Source organism: Dendrobium catenatum, unplaced genomic scaffold (assembly GCF_001605985.2).
Source record: "Dendrobium catenatum unplaced genomic scaffold, ASM160598v2 fragScaff_scaffold_883, whole genome shotgun sequence".
Lineage (NCBI taxonomy): Eukaryota > Viridiplantae > Streptophyta > Magnoliopsida > Asparagales > Orchidaceae > Dendrobium > Dendrobium catenatum.
This window is the reverse complement of record NW_021319345.1, coordinates 369,257-391,688: the sequence shown is the minus strand read 5'-3', so window position 1 is coordinate 391,688 and position 22,432 is coordinate 369,257. Positions and strand designations below refer to the sequence as shown.

General features: G+C 39.0%; 1 protein-coding gene across 1 annotated transcript in view; it reads right to left on the bottom strand.

Annotated features, from left to right (window-relative positions):
- Positions 1–1,840: 1,840 nt before the first annotated feature.
- Positions 1,841–22,432, bottom strand: part of LOC110104050 (heat shock 70 kDa protein 16) — a 37,957-nt gene continuing 17,365 nt past the window's right edge. The window contains exons 3-8 of the mRNA XM_020832993.2: positions 20,673–20,768; positions 20,465–20,584; positions 3,972–4,172; positions 3,757–3,903; positions 2,061–2,189; positions 1,841–1,975 (exon numbers count right to left, since the gene is read on the bottom strand). Coding sequence (XP_020688652.1) covers positions 1,841–1,975; positions 2,061–2,189; positions 3,757–3,903; positions 3,972–4,172; positions 20,465–20,584; positions 20,673–20,768 — 828 coding nt within the window. The remainder of the gene's footprint in view (positions 1,976–2,060; positions 2,190–3,756; positions 3,904–3,971; positions 4,173–20,464; positions 20,585–20,672; positions 20,769–22,432) is intronic.

Genomic DNA, 22,432 nt, shown 5'->3' with positions numbered 1-22,432 from the left:
TTACTTTGTATCATTGGGCTCATGTTAATAATCAATGAGAGTATGTGGTACCTGGACAGTGGAGGATCGCAACATATAATTGCATAAACTTGTTGCTTAATAAATTCTGATATGTATGTTTCTGATATATTGCTCATTGTTATTTTCTATTCTTTTTTTTTTTTTGGTTTGGTGTGTTGATTTTTTTATTTGCTGATATTTTGTAGTGTTTTTATCTCTGATGTTCTCCTTTTATTTTTTTTCTTTTTGGTCATAACTGAAATAATATTTTATACATTATTTTTGTTTTTGAAAATTTATTATCAATGTCTAACATCTTTAAATCAGTTAAAGGGAGAAACATCATTAATTATTTTCCTTCCTCTAATCTCTTTTAGAGGTGTAATTCTCTTTTATAAACAAAAATTTATTTCAAATTAATAACTAGACTTTATGATTGAGATCTTTTCTAACTTACTACAGTAATCTATACAACAACAACAACAACATGAAGCCTTTATCCCACTACGTGGGGTCGGCTACATGAATCCTTTTTCTCCATTGTGTCCCATTAAAAGTCAAATTCTCGTTAAAATCTAATAAAGAAAGGTCATTCATAATATTTTCTAACCAAGTCTTTTTTAGGTCTACCCCCTACCTTCCTTAACATAAGTCAAATCTAATACCTCTACTCTCCTAACCGGGTCATCGGAAGGCCGCCGTTTTATGTGACCAAACCATCTAAGGCGACTCTCTCTAATCTTATCTTCTACTGGAGCTACTCCAAACTTTTCACGTGTATGCTCATTTTGTATCCTATATCTAAGGGTAAAGCCACTCATCCACCTGAACATCCTCATCTCTGCCACACTTAACTTATTATTATGCTTCTCTTTTAATGGCCAACATTCGGCATCATAAAGCATTGCAAGCCTCACTACCATCTTATAGAATTTTCCCTTAAGTTTGAGGGGTACATTTCTATCGCATAACAAGCCCGATGCATTCCTCCACTTCAACCATCCAACTTGAATTCTGCTGATAATATCCCCATCTATTTCATCATCACTCTGAACAATAGATCCAAGATATTTAAAACGTGTACTCTTATTAATGACTTGATCGCCCAAAGTCACAATCCCCTCATTAGGTCTATTACTACCAAAATTACATCCATATATTCCGTTCCAGATCTACTCAAGCGAAAACCTTTAGACTCTAAGGTTGACCTCCATAATTCAAGTTTACCTTCAACTCATTCTCTAGTCTTATCAATAAGAAGAATATCATCAGCAAAAAGCATACACCAAGATAAAAGAAAATATAAATCTTACATGTTCAATGCTTCTGTCATTTGATCACCTTCACTAAAGATTAGAGTATGGGTAAAATATGATGAATAAATGAGTTCCTTGTAAAGCCCCCAATTGCTCCTTTTCAATCAAATAAATTAAAATCTTTCCATACAAATTTTCTTTTGATGTAAGTATTACCACTCATAGAATAAAACATTATTTATCTTGCTATTTTAACTATGCATTTATTTTTAATGCATCATCAAATTATCTTGATATTTCATGAACCCATCATTAATAATTTTTTAAGGATTTACACACACATCATGAAATTCTTATATATTTACTCATCTAATTCCTAAATATTTATATTTATTTGTTAACATTTTAATGTTTAAATCACATGAAAATATATATTTCATTTTAAATAAGTTAATATTAATGATATTTTTAATGTCATTTAAATATTAAGATATTATATAAATAAATATAAAAGATTTAAATATTCGATATATAAATACATAAAAATTCAGTGATATATATAGACATTGTGCAGGATAGAAAACTCACCTGTCCAAGGCTTCTGACATTTTAATAATTTCATGGGACCATAGGAGAGGATCAGCGTTCTTAGCGAATCCATCCTGTAGCTGAGATTTCTCCCTAAGCCATTGCTCAGCTTTATTGCATTCATTTATGATCTGAAATGAGATGCCATAAGAGGGTTATGAATATGGAGCAGGCCATGATTTTGCTTCCGAATTTACATAGAAACGCATAACTTACCGCATCACGTTCATATGCGGGCAGCGATTGTACAGCCATTCGATGATCATCAATAGAGTTCAAAAGATCCCTGGTTGCTTGAGCTCTTGCTTCTTCATCTTTGCATCTCTTCTCAATAGGATCAACCAACTGCAAGAAACCATGTAAAGTATTCAAAGCTCCAGGTCTCAAAGCACCCAAAAAAACACAAGGCTAAAGCTACAGTAATCATAAACAAATGTCCGTGTATCATACATAATTAGCCTCATCCCAGCTATTCTGCTTCATAAATTCTTGTTCTTAACTTATTCTTTTATGTATATATATATGAAGACGAGTTAATCATTTACATCAAACTTAAGGATGGTTATAAACATGAAGATTATGATGAATAAATTCCATAGATGATCGAAAATGCATAATGGCTATATCAGATTCTTGTTGAAGGACCCTTGAGTAAATGTTAACCTGCACCAGCTATAATGCTCGAGTAAACGTTATTAATGTTGCAGATAACAGAAATGCAAAACATCAGTCAGATTGTTAGTTAACTACACCCTCTAAACTAAGAAAAATTATTATGTGCGGAAGCGGAACCCCGTCCGGATGCCTAAGCTCGTAGCTTGGTACCGCTCAGTACCGTGGTACCGAGCGTCGATACCGCTCGGTACCGCGGCTCAGTATGGATGACGTGGCTCATTCTGATTGGTATCCGGATGTAGAGTTGTGTTCGGCATCCGCACAGAATAATCTCTCATAAACTAAGGCTTTATTTGGGATGGCTTTCTTTCTACTTTTTAAAATAACTTTCTAGTACAAAAAATTCTGCACTAGAAAGCTGCTTTGGTAAGAAAAATCTTGAGCTTCCATAAAAGCCTGCCAGATTGTCAAAATGTAAGACTGGTACTTTTAGCAGTTGTGGAAATATTTAAAAACTAAGGCATTTGGAATTTGGCAGTCATGGAATAAAATCCAATATTTGTTAACATCTGCAACAAAGGATGCCCCAAGAGTGTTAAACCATGTGCTCGATTAATCATTGCAAAGATTTTAACAGGACAAAACTTTCTTCTATAACAAGGCTAAGAGTCCTGGAATAATTTTTGCGTCAAACTGAAGCATTTGATACAACAAAAAAATCCAAAATCTCTCTTTCACGATGGTTCTCTACAGCGCACCAAACCACATCAGGAATTCAAAGACGCAATTTTAAACAATGACGGCAGTTTCCTAGTTTATTTTAAATTTAAGTAGTAGCTTGGGGTAAATAGGATTTTCAAAGACATTTGTTGAAATATTCACATAGATTCGTGTCCATTCTTCAAGAAAGCATAAATAAGGAAAAGATGTCATTATTTCATCCATTATTTATCTGCGAAATATCATAAAACTTTTTTTTTAGTTAAGAAAGTTGTTCTAAAGTTTTACCATTATTATATTATCCAATTAGATGCTCAAACAACAATTTAGATATGACAACTTCTAAATATTCTAGTTATTAGAACCATCATCCTCCCTCAGCCACTGGCCACAGATATAATATAAAAGAGCATGATTCCCTTTTCCGATTTTAAGTATTTTTTTTAGTTTCATATGACTCTTGATGCCATAATTAGAGGCCTGAGCACAGTATGTCCTGCTATTTGCAGCCTAAGAAAGGGGAATTGTTATATGCTCTACATGTGGTCAAGAAGAGAAAAGTAACCGGCTCTATTACCTTTGTCAATTCATCAAGCTTGGCTGTGTAGACCTTTTCAGTTTCATCTACACCATCTTCATAAAGCCAATCTTCTGTCTGTTTTAGGCTACGAGAGATGTCTTCCTTTTCTTTCTCAGTTGCAAAGCTTCTGTATCTCTCGAAAAGCTTTTTTCATAGAGGAATTAGTCAATAAATTCCTATTAAAGAAAGAGCGAAAACTGTGTTGGGATTACCTTATTGCGGACTTCATATACATAAGCTTCTAACGCATTCTTTTTATCCTTGGTTTGCTCCATAACTTTGTCCTGATAGGCTAGTAGCTTTTCTTGCTCTTGAGCTTCCACTAGTTCGGATTTACTCATTCCACCAAACAAGATCTCAGAGACTGGAACCTCATGCCTTCTTGAATGCCTACTGTTGCTCGGTCTATCATGCTGCATATGACAAAATTCACAGATATTAAAGTATGTAAATCAAGATACCACACAGCAATTATTTTAAGGATAGGTGCCACCTAACATTGCATTCCATCTCTACATAAGCTTAGTTATTAAATTATTTACTTGTTACTTCATAACTATCCAAATTAATGGTTATGCATGATAATTGACACAATGAGTAACAAATAATATGCACAACATATTCCATTTGCTGCTCTTTTAAGGTTCGGACAACCTTACAAAGGAGAATATGTATTTTGTGTGTTTAGTGCAGCAAGTAACATGAACAAGGCTCTCAAGACATAAGTGAAGAGGGATAACTTCAAAACCATCTCAATGTTAGCAACCTTACCATTCATCAAGTGGTTTAGTATGTAGTGCTACCTAGCAACCAAAGGGATTGCTACATATGTTTGATCTTTAAAAATAAATACAAGTCCTATATATCTGCATATGCAAATATTGAGTTTCTCTCCCTATGTATATCTGTAAACACAAATATAAAGATGCATACTAATAACAATACGATGATCTGTAAGGATACAAACACAAAGGTGCACATGCACACAGATATATGAGAAAACATATATACTTTTCTCAACAAACTACATACATGGACATTAAGATCATCGTTATAATTAGCCTTAATCCTAACCATTGGTTCAATTTAGAAATCCTGCTCATCCATTCATTCATACTAAGAGCTGCACAAAGTATCAACTCTATTTTACAAAGTTCTAACAATATTACTTTCTAACACCTTTCTTTCCCTAATCGTTCCACGACAACTCTATCTACATGCCTTATTAGTGCATATTCTGCTATTATTGTATAAGCCAAAATCACACAAGTCAAAAAGGAGATATTCTCAATATCCCTCTAAAATAATAATTATCTATCCACATTAACATTCATATTTTTGTCACACTGAACTTAGTTATCAGTGGCCTTTTTATTGCAACGCTACTCCATATGGTGCTGTAAGTCTAATTGCAATTTACAATATCTATTTTAAAATCTTAATCATATCCTCTAAGTGGTTAGTATCACTAAGGCGCTTTACTTGAACTAAATATTTTAATCACATGACTTTAACTCTAAGAAGCATCTCCTCATCTACATATATAGGCTTATGAATCAGGGATTAAAAAGTACTATAACACCTTTTTCAAACTCAAACATTATGTATCTGGCAGCTCCAATATAATCAATCTCTGCATGTTATATTAGCCCCTTCAGACCAACCTAACCTACCTGAGAAACATCATGTCCAGAATTGACAACTTGTGTCCATTAAACCATGCTTGGCACCAAATACATTCTCACGAACTCATTCTTACAAACCAATCACTTGATCTGCTACGCTTACTCATCATGTTCAATCATCACTTAAGTTTGTCATCATTCTATGATATATATGCATGTCAACCGTAAAGATCACACCACCCTGTCAATCACCATCTCGCTCAAGTTTATAAAGACCCCCCTGCCCCTCTTTCCAAAAAAGCTCTCATAGCATACCAATTGACAAAATTGGCCATTTTAATTATAAAATTATTTGTGCCACCATAACATAATTAGACCATATGAGAGAGCATGTGTTGTCTCAACAAACTCATTCATTGACGTTAATATCATCATTGTAATTTGCTTTAACCCATAACCAATTTGGGTAAATTTTACAAATCTTGCCCATCAATTCATTAACACTAAGTGCTAAACAAAGTATCAACTTTATTTTGCATTAGTTCTAACAATATTACCTTCTAACATTTTTGTTCATAATCCTTCTATAGAAACTTTATCTGAACACTTTATTAGTGCCTATTATGCTATTATCGTATAATTTAAATTCACGCAAGTCAATTATATATTTATACTAGCATTCTTATTTTTTCCACCATCAATATAGTTATCAGTGGCCTTTTTATTGCAACACTAATCCTAATCCATATAGTGTTGCTGATCCAATTGCAATTTACTTGTTAGCATTACTAAAGCACTTTATTTTAACTAAAGATTTTAATCACGTGAGTTTAACTCTAAGAAGTATATCCTCATTGATATTTGGCAGCTCTAATATAATCAATCTCCCCCGGTTAAATTAGACTCTCTTGGATTACCTTACCTACTCGGGAAGAGGCATTGCCCAATGCTCATGAGTCGTAATTAGTGTACATCAATCCACTCTTGGCATCAAATACCCCATTGCGGATTCTTTATCATCTAAGATTTTGACATTATTCAATGATGTCTACACATGTCGCCCACAAAAGCTAGACCACCCCATCAATCAATGCCTTGCTTGAGTTTGTGCCCTCCCAAATTAGCTCTCAAAGCCTAACAATTGCTAGAGTTGACCTCCTTAATCAGCAAATTAATTGTCAGGCCATATTGAGACATTCAAATCCCCAGATTTTTTATCCATCTCCCTATAAGACATGAAATTTCCTATATAACTTAATTGTTTATTAGTAAAATCTCTCTCTTTACACCATAGTCTTCAAAGTTCAACCACTTAAAATCTTAAGCTCTCTCTCTGTCTCACATATTACAACCTCAAAAAAAAAAACAAAAGTAGTGTGACACAACAACCCCCTATCTTGGTGAACATTTCTTCTTTATCTCATCGAGCATCCTTCTCCATGTGTCACCCATCAATCTCACATTGAGATTTTACCATTCACAATTTGGTGCTTCGTTTATCCATGGAGTATAAAGGAAAGCTGACAAAAGCGACCAATCAACAGAGACCCATAGAGACCTTAATCATGCAAAAACCTTCCCATAAATCACATTGGTGAGAAATTAACCCAATGTAATAAGTCCTCCAACCCAGTTGAACCTCCTTAGTTACCCAAGCAATGTTCAATGAACTATTAACAAAGATAGGCTTCATCATATGAGGAGTGGCATGCTTCGATCCTATACCATAACTAATATACAATGTTGATTCCTAAATTTGAGTACAAGAAGATAATCAGTTGGTAGACCTCCTCGTGAAGCATGATAATGTTAGACCGACCAATGGACCGGCCCAGCGGAACAGAGGCAGAAGAGTCCGCCTCTTCCTGTAGGCAAGATCCGACTGCCGATCCTCACAGAGCCATTTAGGAAGGTTTTTGAAGTGAGTTTAGGAGGGAAATTGAATGTAGGGACTGTTTAGAGATTTCATTTTGAATTGTAAGCATTAAATAGTTTGTTTTCCTAGGGTTAGGGCATCTTGAATTTGGTTGAAATTTGAGATCTCTAAGTTTGTCTTGGGCTCTAGCGACGTGTAGAGATTGGGAGAGATCAATCCTCTTGAATTGAGGATCACTTATAGCTTGTTTGTTTTTCTTCGGTTAATTGATTTTTTGCAATAAAATCTATTGTTTCTCATGATTTTCATTGAAGTTTGGAAGATTTTTCTCGTTGTTTTTTTTCCGAAGATTAATAGGAAATAATTGAGATATTATAATTGGTATCAGAGAAAGCCTTGGGACCGTTGGTGGGCTGATTTGACAAATTTCAACTGCTAAATTTTGGTCAGTGAAGGCGTAAGTTGCTGTTTTTTGTGATCCAAATCCAGATTTTTTAATTTACAATAATACAGATAGAGATGACGACTAAGAAAGTAGATGCGCTGGAAGAAAGACTTGAATGGGAGATGAATCAAATCAAGATAACGATGGAAGAAAAGATTTCCTCCATCATGGAAGGACAAGTAGCCGATCTCTAGGACATGATGAAGAAAATGCTAGAAATCCACAAGCAAACGGCGGCTTCCGTGGCAAAAGAGTTGGAAGGGAAAAACACGAATTCTGAAATTCGTAGGGAGGAAGATGAGGAGGAGATTGTGGAGGGAGAAAAAAGGAAACCCTATATGGAGCATTTCCATAGGGAGGATAGAGGAGATAGGTATGGGTAAAGGCATGGGTATGGAGGGGCGGAGCAAAGGGGTGCTGATTGGGAATGTCGGGAGGGACATTATGACGGCCGAGGTGTTGAACTTGAAGGAAGAAGAGGGGAATTCGAAGGGAGTTTAGGTTACGACAGGGCAAGGTAAGACCGGGAGACGTGGGGAGGGCCAAGCACTTGGGAGAGGGGAAGCTACGGAGGAATAAGGGGAAACGAGGGAGATTAGAAGGTGAGGAAGCTGAAGATGCCCATATTCGAAGGGGATGATGCGTATGGGTGGATTTATAAGGTGGAGAGGCACTTCGCCATCAATGGGCTAACAGAGAAAGAGAAGTTGACAGCAATAGGCTTATGTTTGGAGGGGAAGGCGTTGTTATGGTACCAGTGGAGAGACCAGAGGAGACCCATCAGGAGCTAGGGAGAATTCAAGGACTGCATAATAGAACATTTCCAAACTGACCGATGAGAAGAATTCTATGAGCAATTATTTGCTCTAGTGCAGGAGGGATCAATAGCAGACTACCGTGAGCAGTTTGAGCACCTGGCCAGTAGAGTTGAGCAATTATCAGATATTATATTGAAGGGGAACTTCATGAAGGGGCTGAAGGCAAAGATCAGAGCGGTAGTGAAAGTTATAATGCCTCGTGACTTGGGGGAGGGCATGAAGTTGGCACAACAAGTGGAAAATCAGAAGAATCTAGAGAACGGAGCTAGGAGCAACAGCTCAGGAGGCACTTACAGGATGACAAGCACTCTTCTAACACCCAAGGGGCATGCATCAAGCAACATTAATGAGGCTCCCAGAGAGAATCCAACAGGAGGATAAAGTGGGGGGAACTTCAAAAGACTAGTGGAGAGGGAGATGTAGGAGAAGAGGGCGAAGGGATTATGCTTCAGATGTGATTAGAAGTATACTCCAGGGCACAAGTGTAGGAATCGAACTTTTCAGGTTCTCACCATCTGTGATGATGAGGAAATTGGGGAGGAAGGTGAGAGTATGGAAAAAAAAGATGGAGGACAGGCTGCATCTGCACGTGATGGAGATCTCCCTGAATTCAATGGTGGGATTCACTCTGAATTATAACATGAAGATGAAGGGAAAAATAGCAGACATGGAGGTGGTGGTGTTGATTGACAGTGTGTCTACCCATAATTTCATCTCCAACTAGGTTGTGGACCAATTGGGGGTGACATTGGTGGACACAATGTGTTATGGAATGATGATGGGAACAGGGAAGATGGAGATGGGTCAGGGGATATGTAGGGGAGTAGTGTTGACCATACAGTGGGTTCAGGTGAAGAAGGATTTTCTCCCATTGGAGTTATGGAGCACTAATGTCATCCTGGGGATGAAGTGGCTGCAGACTTTGGGGGACACCAAGGTCAACTGGAAAGCATTGACGATGGAGCTGATGGTGGAAAGGAGAAGGGTAGTAATCAAGGGAGATGCAGGGCTCACCAAAGCCATGATATCACTTAAAACCAATGTGAGGAAACTCTGGAGGTGGGGGAAGGTTATCTGATGAAACTATATAGGCTGGGGGGATCAGATTAAAGGAGGGCAAAGATATTCCTCTTTTATTACAAACATGGATTCAACAGTTCATAGAGTTTTTAAGCATGCTATCATCTTAAAGAAAGTAGTTTCACCTATTAGTGTTCATCCGTATCGTCATCCCCAAGTCCAGAAGGGTGAGATTGATAAATTAATAAGAGAGATGCTGGAGGCAGAGATCGTTCAACCCAGTATCAGTCCATTTTTTAATCCAGTTCCATTAATCAAGTGGTTTAGGAGCACTTTACATCCTTCCACCTTGAAAACAAGGTGGATATTTGGGAAGGGAGTTGATAGGTCGACGCCTATCCAGCCGACCCCACCTGGGTCGGCCAAGGTCTACAGAAGGTGGTTCAAACCGCCTCCTCTCTAACTGTCTAAGCCATAGGGACATGGGCCCCTATTTAATTAAATAAAATATCTTATTCAAGTCAAGGGATTAATCTATTTTGGGAAAGGAGGTTTGAATTAATCTATTTTGAAAAAGGATGTTTGAATTAATTTATTTGAATTAATCTATTTTGGGAAAGGAGGTTTGAATTAATTTATTTGAATTAATCTATTTTGGGAAAGGAGGTTTGGAATTAATCTATAAATAGGCATGAGAGTGAGGGTTAGAGCATGCTTAAGTATTGTTTTCTCTTGGAGTCTCTTGGGAGTTTTGGGCTCTAGACCTAGTGTGTAGAGATTGGGAGAGAACAACCCTCCTCTCAAATAGAAGATCAATTGTATATTTGCTAGTATTTGTGTTGCTTTGATTTTATCTAATTAATTGTTTTGGGTTGCTTTCATTATCGTCTTGTGTTCTTTCTCGTTGTTTTTATCAATTTATTGTTAGGGTTGCTTGCGAACTCAAGTATTTCCGTAAGGATTACTTGCAAACTCAAGTATTTCCTATCAAATTGGTATCAGAGCAAGTCGTGGGACCGGTGGAGGGCTATTTTCGGCTAATTTCAGCGGTGATTTTTTGCCCGGAAGGAAGGGAGATTGCTGTTTTTGGAGTTTCAAATCCAGATTTTGTGATTTTACAAACTCCGAATTGTGATGACAGCAAAAAAGGTGGATGCTCTAGAGGAAAGGCTTCAAGGGGAGATGAATCAAATCAAAACGACGGTCGAGGAAAGGATTTCCTCCATGGAAGGACAAGTCGCCGATCTCCGAGACACGATAAAGAAGATGTTAGAAATTCAAAATCAAACGACGGCTTCCGTGGCAAAAGGAGTGGAAGCAAAAAGTACGAATTCGAAAATTCGTAGGATGGAAGATGAGGTGGAAATCATGGAAGAGAAAGAAGAAGACCCCATCTGGAGCCTGTTCAGAGGGAAGAAAGAGGGGATGGATATGGGGAACGTCAGGAGGGATACTATGGTTGTCAGGGTGCTGATTTTGAAGACGTAAGGGGGGATTTCGAAGGGGCTTTGGGCTATGGCAGAGCAAGGGAAGACCGAGAAACATGGGGTGCACCTAGCGCTTGGGATAGGGGAAACTTTGGAAGAATTTGGGGAATGGGGGCGACCAGAAGGTGAGGAAGTTGAAGATGCCCATATTTGAAGGAGAAGATGCGCATTGGTGGATTTACAAGGTGGAACGATACTTCGCAGTCAATGGGCTGACGGAGGAGGAGAAGCTGACCGCAACCGGATTGTGCTTGGAAGGAAAGGCCCTATCATGGTACCAGTGGAGAGATCATAGGAGACCTATCAGAAACTGGAGGGAATTCAAAGACTGCATAATAGAACGTTTCTAAACCGACCGTGGAGGAGATTTCTATGAGCAGTTCTTTGCTCTGACACATGAGGGATCAGTAGCAGACTATCGGGAGTAGTTTAAGCACCTAGCTAGCAGGGTGGAGCGACTCTCAGATACAGTAATGGAGGAAAATTTCATGAAAGGGCAGAAGGCGGAGATCCGAGCAGCAGTGAAGGTTCTGATGCCTCGTGACTTGGGGGAGGCCAATAAAGCTGGCCAACCTGGTGGAAAATCAAAGGAATTTGGAGAGGGGAGTCAGGAATAGCAGCACCGGGGGCACTTACAGGATGACTACCACTCATCTAGCACCTAAAGGTCCTGCAACAAGAGGGAGTCGAGAGGCCACTAAGGAGAAGATAGGAGGGAGCGAGGGAAATATCAAGCGGCTGACGGAGAAAGAGATGCAGGAGAAGAGGGCTAAGGGGTGGTGCTTCAGGTGCGATGAAAAGTACACGCCAGGGCATCGGTGCAAAGACCGAACTCTTCAGGTTCTTATCGTCTGTGATGACGAGGAAGTTGAGGAGGGAGGTGAGGAGGAGATAGAGGAGGAGATGGATGAGAAGCTACACTTGAATTTGGCTAAGGTTTCCCTAAACTCAGTGGTAGGGTTCACTATGAATCATACCATGAACGTGAAAGGAGAGATAGAGGACAGGGAGGTGGTGGTGTTGATTGATAGTGGGGCTACTCACAATTTCATTTCCACCCAGTTCGTCGACCACCGGGGAGTGAGATTGGTGGATACCGGCTGTTACGGGCTGATGATGGGTACGGGGAAGGTAGAGAAAGGTCAGAGGATTTGCAGAGGAGTACGACTGACGATCCAGGGGATGCATGTGAGGGAATACATTCTTCCGCTAGAGCTTGGGAGTACAGACGTCATCCTGTGGATGAAATGGCTGCAAACTTTGGGAGACACCAAAGTGAATTGGGGAGCACTCACGATGGAGTAGATGGGAGATGGAGGAAGGTGGTGATTAAGGGAGATGCGGGGCTCTCCAAATCCCTGGTTTCTCTTAAAACAATGGTGAGAGACATTTAATTGGAAGGCAGAGGGTATTTGGTGGAGCTGCACAGTTTGGAGGGAGTGAGATTGGAGGAGGGAGGAGACATACCCCTCTCCATTCAGTTGTTGATTCAGCAGTTCCAAGAGGTGTTTCAGCCACCTCAAGGATTGCCACCGCAGAGGGAGCAGGAGCATGCCATCGTGTTGAAGGAGGGAGTGTCGTCCATCAGTGTACTACACTCTGTTCCAGAAAGATGAAATCCAAAGGTTAATTAGAGAGATGCTAGAGGCAGAAATCATCAGACCGAACATCAGTCCCTTCTTTAGCCCAGTTCTATTGGTGAAAAAGAAGGATGATAGCTGGCGTTTTTGTGTGGACTACCGAGCACTCAACAAGGAAACTGTACCTGACAAGTTTCCTATACCAACCATTGACGAGTTGCTAAATGAATTGAGTGGAACAGTGATCTTACACAAGATAGACTTGAAATCAGGTTACCATCAGATTCAGATGGAGGACGTACCCAAGATGGCCTTCAGAACTCATGAGGGACACTACGCTCCCGCTACTTTCCAGGCCCTTATGAATAAGGTTTTCAAACCTTATCTCAGACGGTTTGTACTGGTCTTCTTTGAAGACATCCTGGTTTACAACAGGACAGAGGAGGAGCACTGGGAGCATTTGAAGAGGGTGTTAGAGGTACCGCAGGAGCACAAGCTAAGGGCCAACTTGAAGAAATGCTGCTTCTCACAAGTCAATGTTGAGTACTTGGGCCACGTTGTGTTAAAATATGGGGTGGCAACAAATCAATCTAAAATTGAGGAAATGCTCAAGTGGCCAGTGCTGAAAAACCTGAAGGAGCTGAGGGGATTTCTAGGACTGATAGGTTACTACATAAGGTTTGTAAAGGGGTACAGTAACATAGCATGGCCACTCACGAAGCAGTTGAAGAAGAACGGGTTCTTATGGGGGAGGCGACCACGTCAGCATTTGAGAGCCTGAAGAAGGCAATGACTACGGTGCCGGTCCTATCTTTGCCAAATTTCACTCAGACCTTCATTGTGGAGACAGATGCATCCAGGTACGGGCTGGGTGCAGTGCTTATGCAGAGTTGGAGGCACATCGCCTATTTCAGCCAGGTATTGACTGTTAGAGCCAGACTGAAGTCAGTTTACAAGAGAGAGTTGATGGCTATCATTTTGGCCATCCAGAAGTGGCGACCCTACCTACTTGGAAGGCATTTCATTGTCAGGACAGATCAGCGAAGCTTGAAATACCTGCTGGAACAACGGATGGTGACAGAGGAGCATTAAAGGTGGTTGTCCAAGTTGCTTGGGTACGATTTTGAGATTAAGTATAGGCTAGGAGTGGAGAACAAGGCAGAAGATGCATTGTCTCGATGTATGGGGGAGCTGCAGACAGTGACACTATCTGTTCCTTTGATGCTTGACTGGGAGGCCATTGGAGAGAAAAGTGCGAGAGATGAAGGTTTGAAAAAGATCAGGTCAGATTTACTGAAAGAAGTGGGTAGCCACTAAGGGTACTCATTGGAGGGAGACAAACTGCTATATCAGAGGAGATTTGTGATGCCACGGATCTCAATCCACATCCCAAACTTACTCCAGGCATGAAAGTGTGTGTTGGGGGGGGGGGGGGGGGGGGGGGGGGGGGGGGGGGGGGGGGGGGCATTCAGGCGTACAGAAGACATACATGAGGCTAACTGGAACTGTACTGAAAGGGGATGCATAAAGATGTAGAGGAGATGGTAGCCAGGTGTGAGATCTGCCAAAAGAATAATTCCCTAGCTATGTCACCAGGAGGATTACTACAGTCATTAGCTCTACCGGGAAGAGTGTGGGAGGAGATTTCTATGGACTTTATAAATGGGTTGTCCCGTTCAGAAGGGTTCACAGTGATCCTAGTGTTGGTGGACAAGTTGAGCAAGTATGCACACTTCATTCCCCTCCGACACCCCTACATAGCAGTGACAGTGGCTTCAACCTTCATCAGGGAGGTGGTCCGATTACATGGAGTACCCGAGGCGATCATATCAGACAGAGACAATGTATTCCTCAACCATTTTTGGAGAGAGCCAGGGGATAATTCTAAAGAGTATAGCTTACCACCCACAAACAGATGGCCAAACGAAAGTAGTGAACAGGAGCTTGGAGACTTACCCGAGATGTTTCCTATCAGAGACACCCAAGCTCTGGGCTAAGTGGCTATCATGGGTCGAGTACTGGTACAACATCTCTTTTCACTCTGCTTCTCAGATGACTCCATTCAAGGTGTTGTACGGAAGGGATCCTCCCCACTTGATACACTTTGGGAGTAGTAGCACCCCCAGTTTCCTCAGTTGAGGAGTACTTGGAGGAGAGGGATAGAGTGTTAGAAGAGCTGAAGAGACATCTGTTGAGGGCCCAACAAATTATGAAGAAACAAATTGATGGACATAGGAGGGACATCCAGTTTGAAGTGGGGGAGAGGGTGTTCTTGAAGCTTCGACCATATAAACAGAGGATAGTCGTCAACAGGAGGAATGAAAAGCTGGCTCCAAGATACTTTGGGCCTTATGAAGTGTTGAAGAAGATTGGGGCAGTAGCATATCGACTGAAATTATCACCAACGGAGACTATACACCTGGTTTTTCACGTCTCGCAATTGAGGAAGGCTATTGGTGACTACACAACCAACCTCGAGATACCGACGAAACTTACTAAGGAAGTGCTGATCAAGTGGAAGAACCTTCCTGATAACGAGGCCACGTGGGAGCCATACGAGAGGGTGAAACACCAGTTCCCTTGTTTTTACCTTGAGGACAAGGTGATTCTTTGGGAGGGCGGTATTGATAGTTCGACGCCTATCCAGCCGACCCCACCTGGGTCGGCCAAGGTCAACAAGAGGCGGTTCAAACCGCCTCCTCTCTAACTGCCTAAGCCATAGGGACATGGGCTCCTATTTAATTAAATAAAATATCTTATTTAAGGCAAGAGATTAATATATTTAAATTAATCTATTTTGGGAAAGGAGATTTGAATTAATCTATTTGAATTAACCTATTTTGGGAAATGAGGTTTGAATTAATTTATTTGAATTAATCTATTTCAGAAAATGAGGTTTGAATTAATCTATTTTGGGAAAGGAGGTTTGGAATTAATCTATAACTAGGCATGAAAGGTGAGGGTGGTTAGAGCATGCTTAAGTATTGCTTTCTTTTGGAGTCTCTTGAGAGTTTTGGGCTATAGACCTAGTGTTTAGAGATTGGGAGAGAACAATCCTCCTCTCGAATAGAGGATCAATTGTATCTTTGCTAGTGTTTGTTTTGCTTTGATTTTATCTAATTTACTGTTTTGGATTGTTTTCATTATCGTCTTGTGTTCTTTCTCGCTGTTTTTATTAATTTATTGTTAGGGTTGCTAGTGAACTAAAGTATTTCCTATCAGGAGTCTTGTTAGACCGGTCCAGCCAGTCCACATGGAATAGAGGCGAAAGAGTCTACCACTTCCTGTAGGCACGATCCGACCAGCGATGCTCACAGAGCCATTTAGGAAGGTTATTGAAGGGAGTTTAGGAGGGAAATTGAATGTAGGGACTGTTTAGAGATTTCCTTTTGAAGTGTATGCATTAAATAGTTTGTTTCCCTAGGGTTAGGGCATCTTGAATTTGGCTAAAATTTGAGATCTCTTAGTTTGTCTTGGGCTAGTGGCGTCTAGAGATTGGGAGAGATCGATCCTCCTCTCGAATTGAGGATCACTTGTATCTTATTTGTTTTTCTTCCGTTAATTAATTTTTGCAATAAAATCTATTGTTTTCCCTGATTTTCATTGAACTTTGGAAAAGTTTTCTCATTGTTTTTCTGAAGATTGATAGGAAATACTTGAGATCTACAAGTGTTTCCTAACAGATAACATGCATGCCACCCCCATTCATGGTTTAAAATTGCGCAATATGAGGCTCGCCTTGAGGCCCGCCTTTGCGCAATTCCAGTAAAAAACGCCTCGATGCTTACGCCTCGAGTTTTTTTATGAGGCCCGCCTGGCCTCACTAGCATTGAGGCATACGCTTCACGCTATATATATTAAAACTTACATAAATCTTGAAGTAAATGCTCGACATTGGACTCTATAGGAGAGGAGGAAGGAGAGAGAGCAGTTCATCATAATGATGATTCAAATGAAGAACCCTTAATGATGACAGTGCTGATGACTTATGACTTATGAGTTCTTATGTGATATGTCATTGCTATTTATTTTTGGAAATTGAAATTATATTTTAATGAAAAGAATATTGAGATTTGGGAAAGATAGAATTTTGAGTTGAACTATATTTCATGTTGTCTTATTATTGGGATATTTTGATTTCACTTCATATCTTATGTTTTTTTTTATGTTTTATATTATTCATTCATTAGTATATAAAAAAATTATCATTTTATGTTTACGCAATCTTTTCATTTTGAGGCTTACGTCTCAAAAAGCCTTGAGGCTTACGCCTCGCCTCACGAATGAAAAACGACTCAATACCTGAATACGCAATTTTAAACATTGCGGCCCCATTAGCTACATGAACAACCTTGGTGATTAATCCTCCCTCAATGCCACATCAATTCACTCTCTCCTACAAAATAGCTTCTTGTCCTCTATCCTCCAGTCACCAGGACTCCTAACGATCACCATCCCATGCTAAGGGCATGTTCCCCGCCATCTTACAATTATATCACTAGGTGAACTGGAGCCAAGAAACTTCAAGTGACAACACATCGAAACCTGAGCTGACACATCCACTTTCTCTGTTGATGACACATTGACACCCTTGCATGGAGTTGTTCCTAATTCCCATTCATTAGCATGTCTGTCTTCCCCAATGCTTCTGCCGATGACAATAATTCGTTAGATCTCCTAGTCTAAAAAAGCATGCTATGCAAGAAATTATTATCTCCAATATTACAACTAGCATTTTTGTAACCACTCTATAAGCTGCTGGAGTGAACCTTAGATCCATTGTTGTGGTTCATAAGGACTTCCCAATTCTTTCAGGAATCATTTCCAATGAATCACTTCTCTAGAAACCCTCTGCACCATCGACTTGTTCCTCCTCAACAATGCAAAAAACTCAAGGTCAATCACCCGCTTCTTCTCCATCCTCTTGGTAACAAGTATTAATTAGAAACTAAGATTCATAATAGGACAACAACAACAACAACAACAACAATAATGATTGGAACACTAAAAATGTGTCTATAATAATCATTTAAATCCTCTATGAATGAAATTTGAAATGAGGGAGAAAATGAGATGACTCATTTTTCATGCTTAATTATAGTTGTCTACATGTTAAAATGATCTGGGAACTCCAATACAATCAACCTCCCCAAGTCGTATTGGACCCATTAAGCCTACCCCTATTTTGATAGCATCATGGACTAACTACTATATGTTGTACCCTATGTTCGTTGAACCATCTCATTGCCTAATATCCTCTAGTCGGCTGCTCCTGCCAACTAACCACTAAACCAACAAGACCAACCCATCTTATCCAGTCAATATTTATGATTGGTGTTATGCCATCAACGCCTCCACCCATCGCCTACCAAGATCACATTACTCTGTCAATTGATGGCTCACTCGAATTGACGCCCTTCACTCTATTCCTCAAAATCAATGACCTCTGACAAAACCCTCAACTCTCGTCAATCAATGCTCATAAAGCATTATCTAACCTATCCATAAAATCACAAACACTGCCAAATCATCATCAAATCAACAAATACTCTTCCATGTAATGTTCAAGCCATCAGATAAGTCATTATATTATATATAGTTACCAATGCCGCCTCGCCCAGCTAATGCACATGTCGTGTGTCCTCTACTAACATGACCTAACACACTTTGAACATCCATTTTGCACCTGACAATAAATCTTCACACCATGATTTATCCCAGGAGACACCACATTTTCCCTTAACAACCAATAAAAACAAGCAAATTTGCTTATAATAAATCGAACTTGAACTCACCAAAGAATCTAACATTAAACTTTTTCTATAAAACACACACACTCTCTCTCTCTCTCATGAGCTTCTAGTCCTACCTTTTAAAAGTAGTAGACATTCTTCTATTACTTAACTACTAATTAATAAAATCTCTTCCCAGGATATAGACTTCAAAATCAAACCACTTAAAATCCTTTGTTCACTTATGCTCTCTCTCCCCCTCTCTAACCACGCTCACCCTAACAAGAAGTAACTTAATCCAATAGCTCATCTCTCTCTTGGTGAACGTCCTTGTCCAATGTTATTTTTGTTTTTTCAACTTTTTTAAGTTGCGCTTTATCCTTGTCCAATGTTAACATCAATATTATGAAAGGATATTATAAGCCACATACTGTAACAACCTTTTTACTTCATATGTGTTAAAACTACTAATCATATACTTGATCATTCTTTACCATTTCTAGCTCTCTGATCTTCTTAATATTACCTCAACCTATCAAACATAACAGTTTTTGTTTAATGGCTACATGCTAAAAGGCGTGAAAGCCTTCACGCGCGCAGGTGGGGGTGGGGTTCGAACCACGCTGAAGGCAAGTCCACGCGGGCTGGGGCGGAGCTAGTTCCACACGGGCTCGTTGGTCGGGCTATGCTCTGGCTGGGGCGGTTGGGTTGCTTTGGTATTGTTTTATTTATTTATTTTAATTTTTCTTGACATTCCGACGCAAAAAAATCCGCCCGAAATATTTTTGCAGCGGAAAATCCGCCGGAAATGTTTCCGGATTTTGCGTCAGAAGGCCTTTTCCGACGCGCGTTGAACCGGCGAAAATATTTCCGCCGGAAATGCAATTTTCTGACGGATTTTGGCCATTTTCCGACGAATTTTGTCTGCCGGTAACACGCGATTTTCCTGTAGTGATACTAAAACCATCCATTATAAAGGGAACTCATTAGAGTTGTGCAACAATAACTCCTACTATTCTTTTTATCATGCCTCCACCAAATTAAAACAAAAAGGAATACAAAACTCCTAATTGAAAAAGAAAGGTCAATTATTAAATACCCCCATGTAATATTTGTGGTAGGCACATGACCCCTAGGCCCTACATACCTTCAAAACAATATTTTCATACCCAAATTTGAGAGATAAATCAATATTTACATGGAGATTAGGACTGTATTTTAAGTAACATAAGGGGTAATGTGTTCATTTCAAATATTAAATAAGGGTTATGTATTTGTTCATCTATATGCAATTGTGCACCTGAATGCATGAGATAAACAGATGCTTAGAGTACCTATTCATATGTCAGTTATTACAAGAAAAGACATATAGCAGCATGCTTTGTTCAACAGCTGGTAAATATTTCATCATTGATCACGTGAAATTGCGTTGCTAATGTATCAGATGCATTTTACAGTTTTAAGTAACCACGACAGTATCATTAAAGCCAACATGCCAATCTTAGGCAAAACAACGAGGATGGTTGAGTTCATCAGATTGTTGCCCTTTCACATATTGTGACGGCAGGATTTATAAGCTAACTTCAATAATTAATGTGATAGAAAATCTTCACCACAACTAAAGAGTATAGCAATTTCATTATTTACCAGCTGCCACCTCAGCATCATGAAATTGCAAATAAAAAGGGGCTAACATTAAGTTCAAAAGGTTGTAGAGATGTCTTAAAACATAATGTATAGTAAAATTACATTAATTTCACTAATTATCATTAGTAAAAAGAATGAGCTTTTTTTTTTGTGAGGCTTCAAACCCATGGCTCCTTAAGGGAGACTGTAATAATCAACTGTCCTAACATCAATATTCAAAATGAAGTTCTATTTAGCCTGGATGAGCAAAATAGGGTAATAACAAAAAAAATGATAGAACTACTTAAAAGTTAACCATTATCGGTTTATGTCAATAATAACCTTTTCCACCTAAAATTGTAACCTGACCAAAACCTAAATAGGCATTGCAATGGTAGCAAAGTGCTCCACTCAACATAAAAAAAATTGCTCCACTCAACATGGAGTGGTTATGAAGTTTAAACACAGGAAATTACTTAAAACAAGTATGACTGACATGATTAGTCCTTGCAGCGGCTCCATTCTCGACAGAAGTTGCTGTAGCTGTTTCAGGTACAGCGTTATCCAAGTCTGTGTGGCTTGTGTCCGTTGAAGCATTTATTTCATCTTCAATCAACTGAATTACAGCATTCAGAGTTTTCAATTTGACGAAAAAGTAACGCCTCAAAGTAATAAAACAAATCATGCAAATTCAAGTTACTTACTGATGCAGATTCTACAAAGACAATTCCGTGAAGATTTAGCCTAATCTTGACTTTCAATTTAGTTTTATCACCTTGAGAAGCTTCGAAAGGACCAATCTGCATAGTCAGCAACAAAGTTCGATAAATGCTGACACTTTAAAGCAAAACAAAATTTAACGTAACCTAAAAAAAGAAAAAAGAAACAAGACTGGCATCTAATTGAAGAGAATAGGTTGGACAAAGATTTGTCTATCCTTAAGCGTTAAGTATAACCAAATATGCCGAACTTGTAAGATTTGTTTTTTTAAATAAAATAAAATCATCCATAACAGAACAAGGGTGTTCTTCAACCTTAAACAAAACTAGAATCTTCTTCACCTGGCAATTAAATTTGTTTATCAGATGATTGACATGAAATCTAAAGCATTTTGCCCATTTAGGATTCTCATATATTCAATCCTTTGTTGGATTCAAATTTGTTTGTTCGCTCAATAAAAATGGCTTTTTGGCACGAACCCTGTTTTTTAGGCTTGAAGTTCCATTTTCCTTAAGCTAGATTGATTTTTAATTAATCAAATTTCCCCCGATGATTGCATCAAGGTTTATTTAAGTCTAGGTTCTTGCTTTTTATGAGCACAAACCTATGTTGCACTGATACTCCTATTTGTGAAGGTGTGTTGTACCCGATACACCGATACACAGATACACCTCCGATACGCCACCGATACATGTTGGATATGCCAAAGCCGTATCCAATTAAAATACTATTTAATTTCAAAAGGACATGCATATCAGATACGCGTGTCCGTTGAAAAACAAAAGGAAATTAAAAAAAAAAAGATGCATTGTATTTACTTCCGCGACTGTGAGCAAGGTTCTCTCATTTCCGAGATGGATTTGAGTCTCTTGATGATATGGGAATATTAGAATTTACTAATCTTTCACTTGATGAGCCAAAATTAGAAGCTATGATATTTTTGAAGATGATATAGAAGTTCAAAGACAAACCACTGAAGAAGCTAATCATATCATTCCTATTATATAGTTGAAACTTCATGTGCTAGACAATTTATGTTTATGCTTTTGTTGTTGTACTAGACATTTAATACTTATATTTTGATATGATAAACTACAAGTCTACAAATGATGTTGTTGTTATTTTTTTTTGTAATTTCAAATATTATGCTTTGATTGTTTTCTTAATTTTTATGTATGATTTATAAACTATAATGTCGTGTCAGCGCCGTACCCGTATCTTATATTTTTAAGAATTGACGTGTCTCGTATCCGTATCGTGTCGCCGTATTCGTATCGATGCAACATAGGCATGCAAGCCCTCATATTTAATTACCTCTCTCACTTCTAGAAAGAGCACTCTCGATTAAGAATGAATCACTTAGCATAGCTTTGGGATTTTAGGTCGTTTTAGTCTCGTTTGTGGGGAATGGAGGTATATCCGATCAAGATACCATGGATTCATCATCTAGGGAATACTGTAGGTTTCAGTCTATCAATGCTAACAAATCGTTGGTTACAGCATACATGGAATATGATTAGCAGCCATAGCTTGACTCCTCTAAGGGATCTTGAATAAACGGAGATGGTTAGAAGTTTGTTTTGGTTTTATGGTGATTTAGGTTTGGGGCTTATATCTGTTAGAATGGTCATTAGTTTATTTAGTTTGGGGCTTATGCCTCCTCTTAGGAGTAACCAAGTAGTTTTGATTAATGATGATTCTTATGGCTTCGCTTAAGAGTTACCTGTTGACATGATTTAGGATG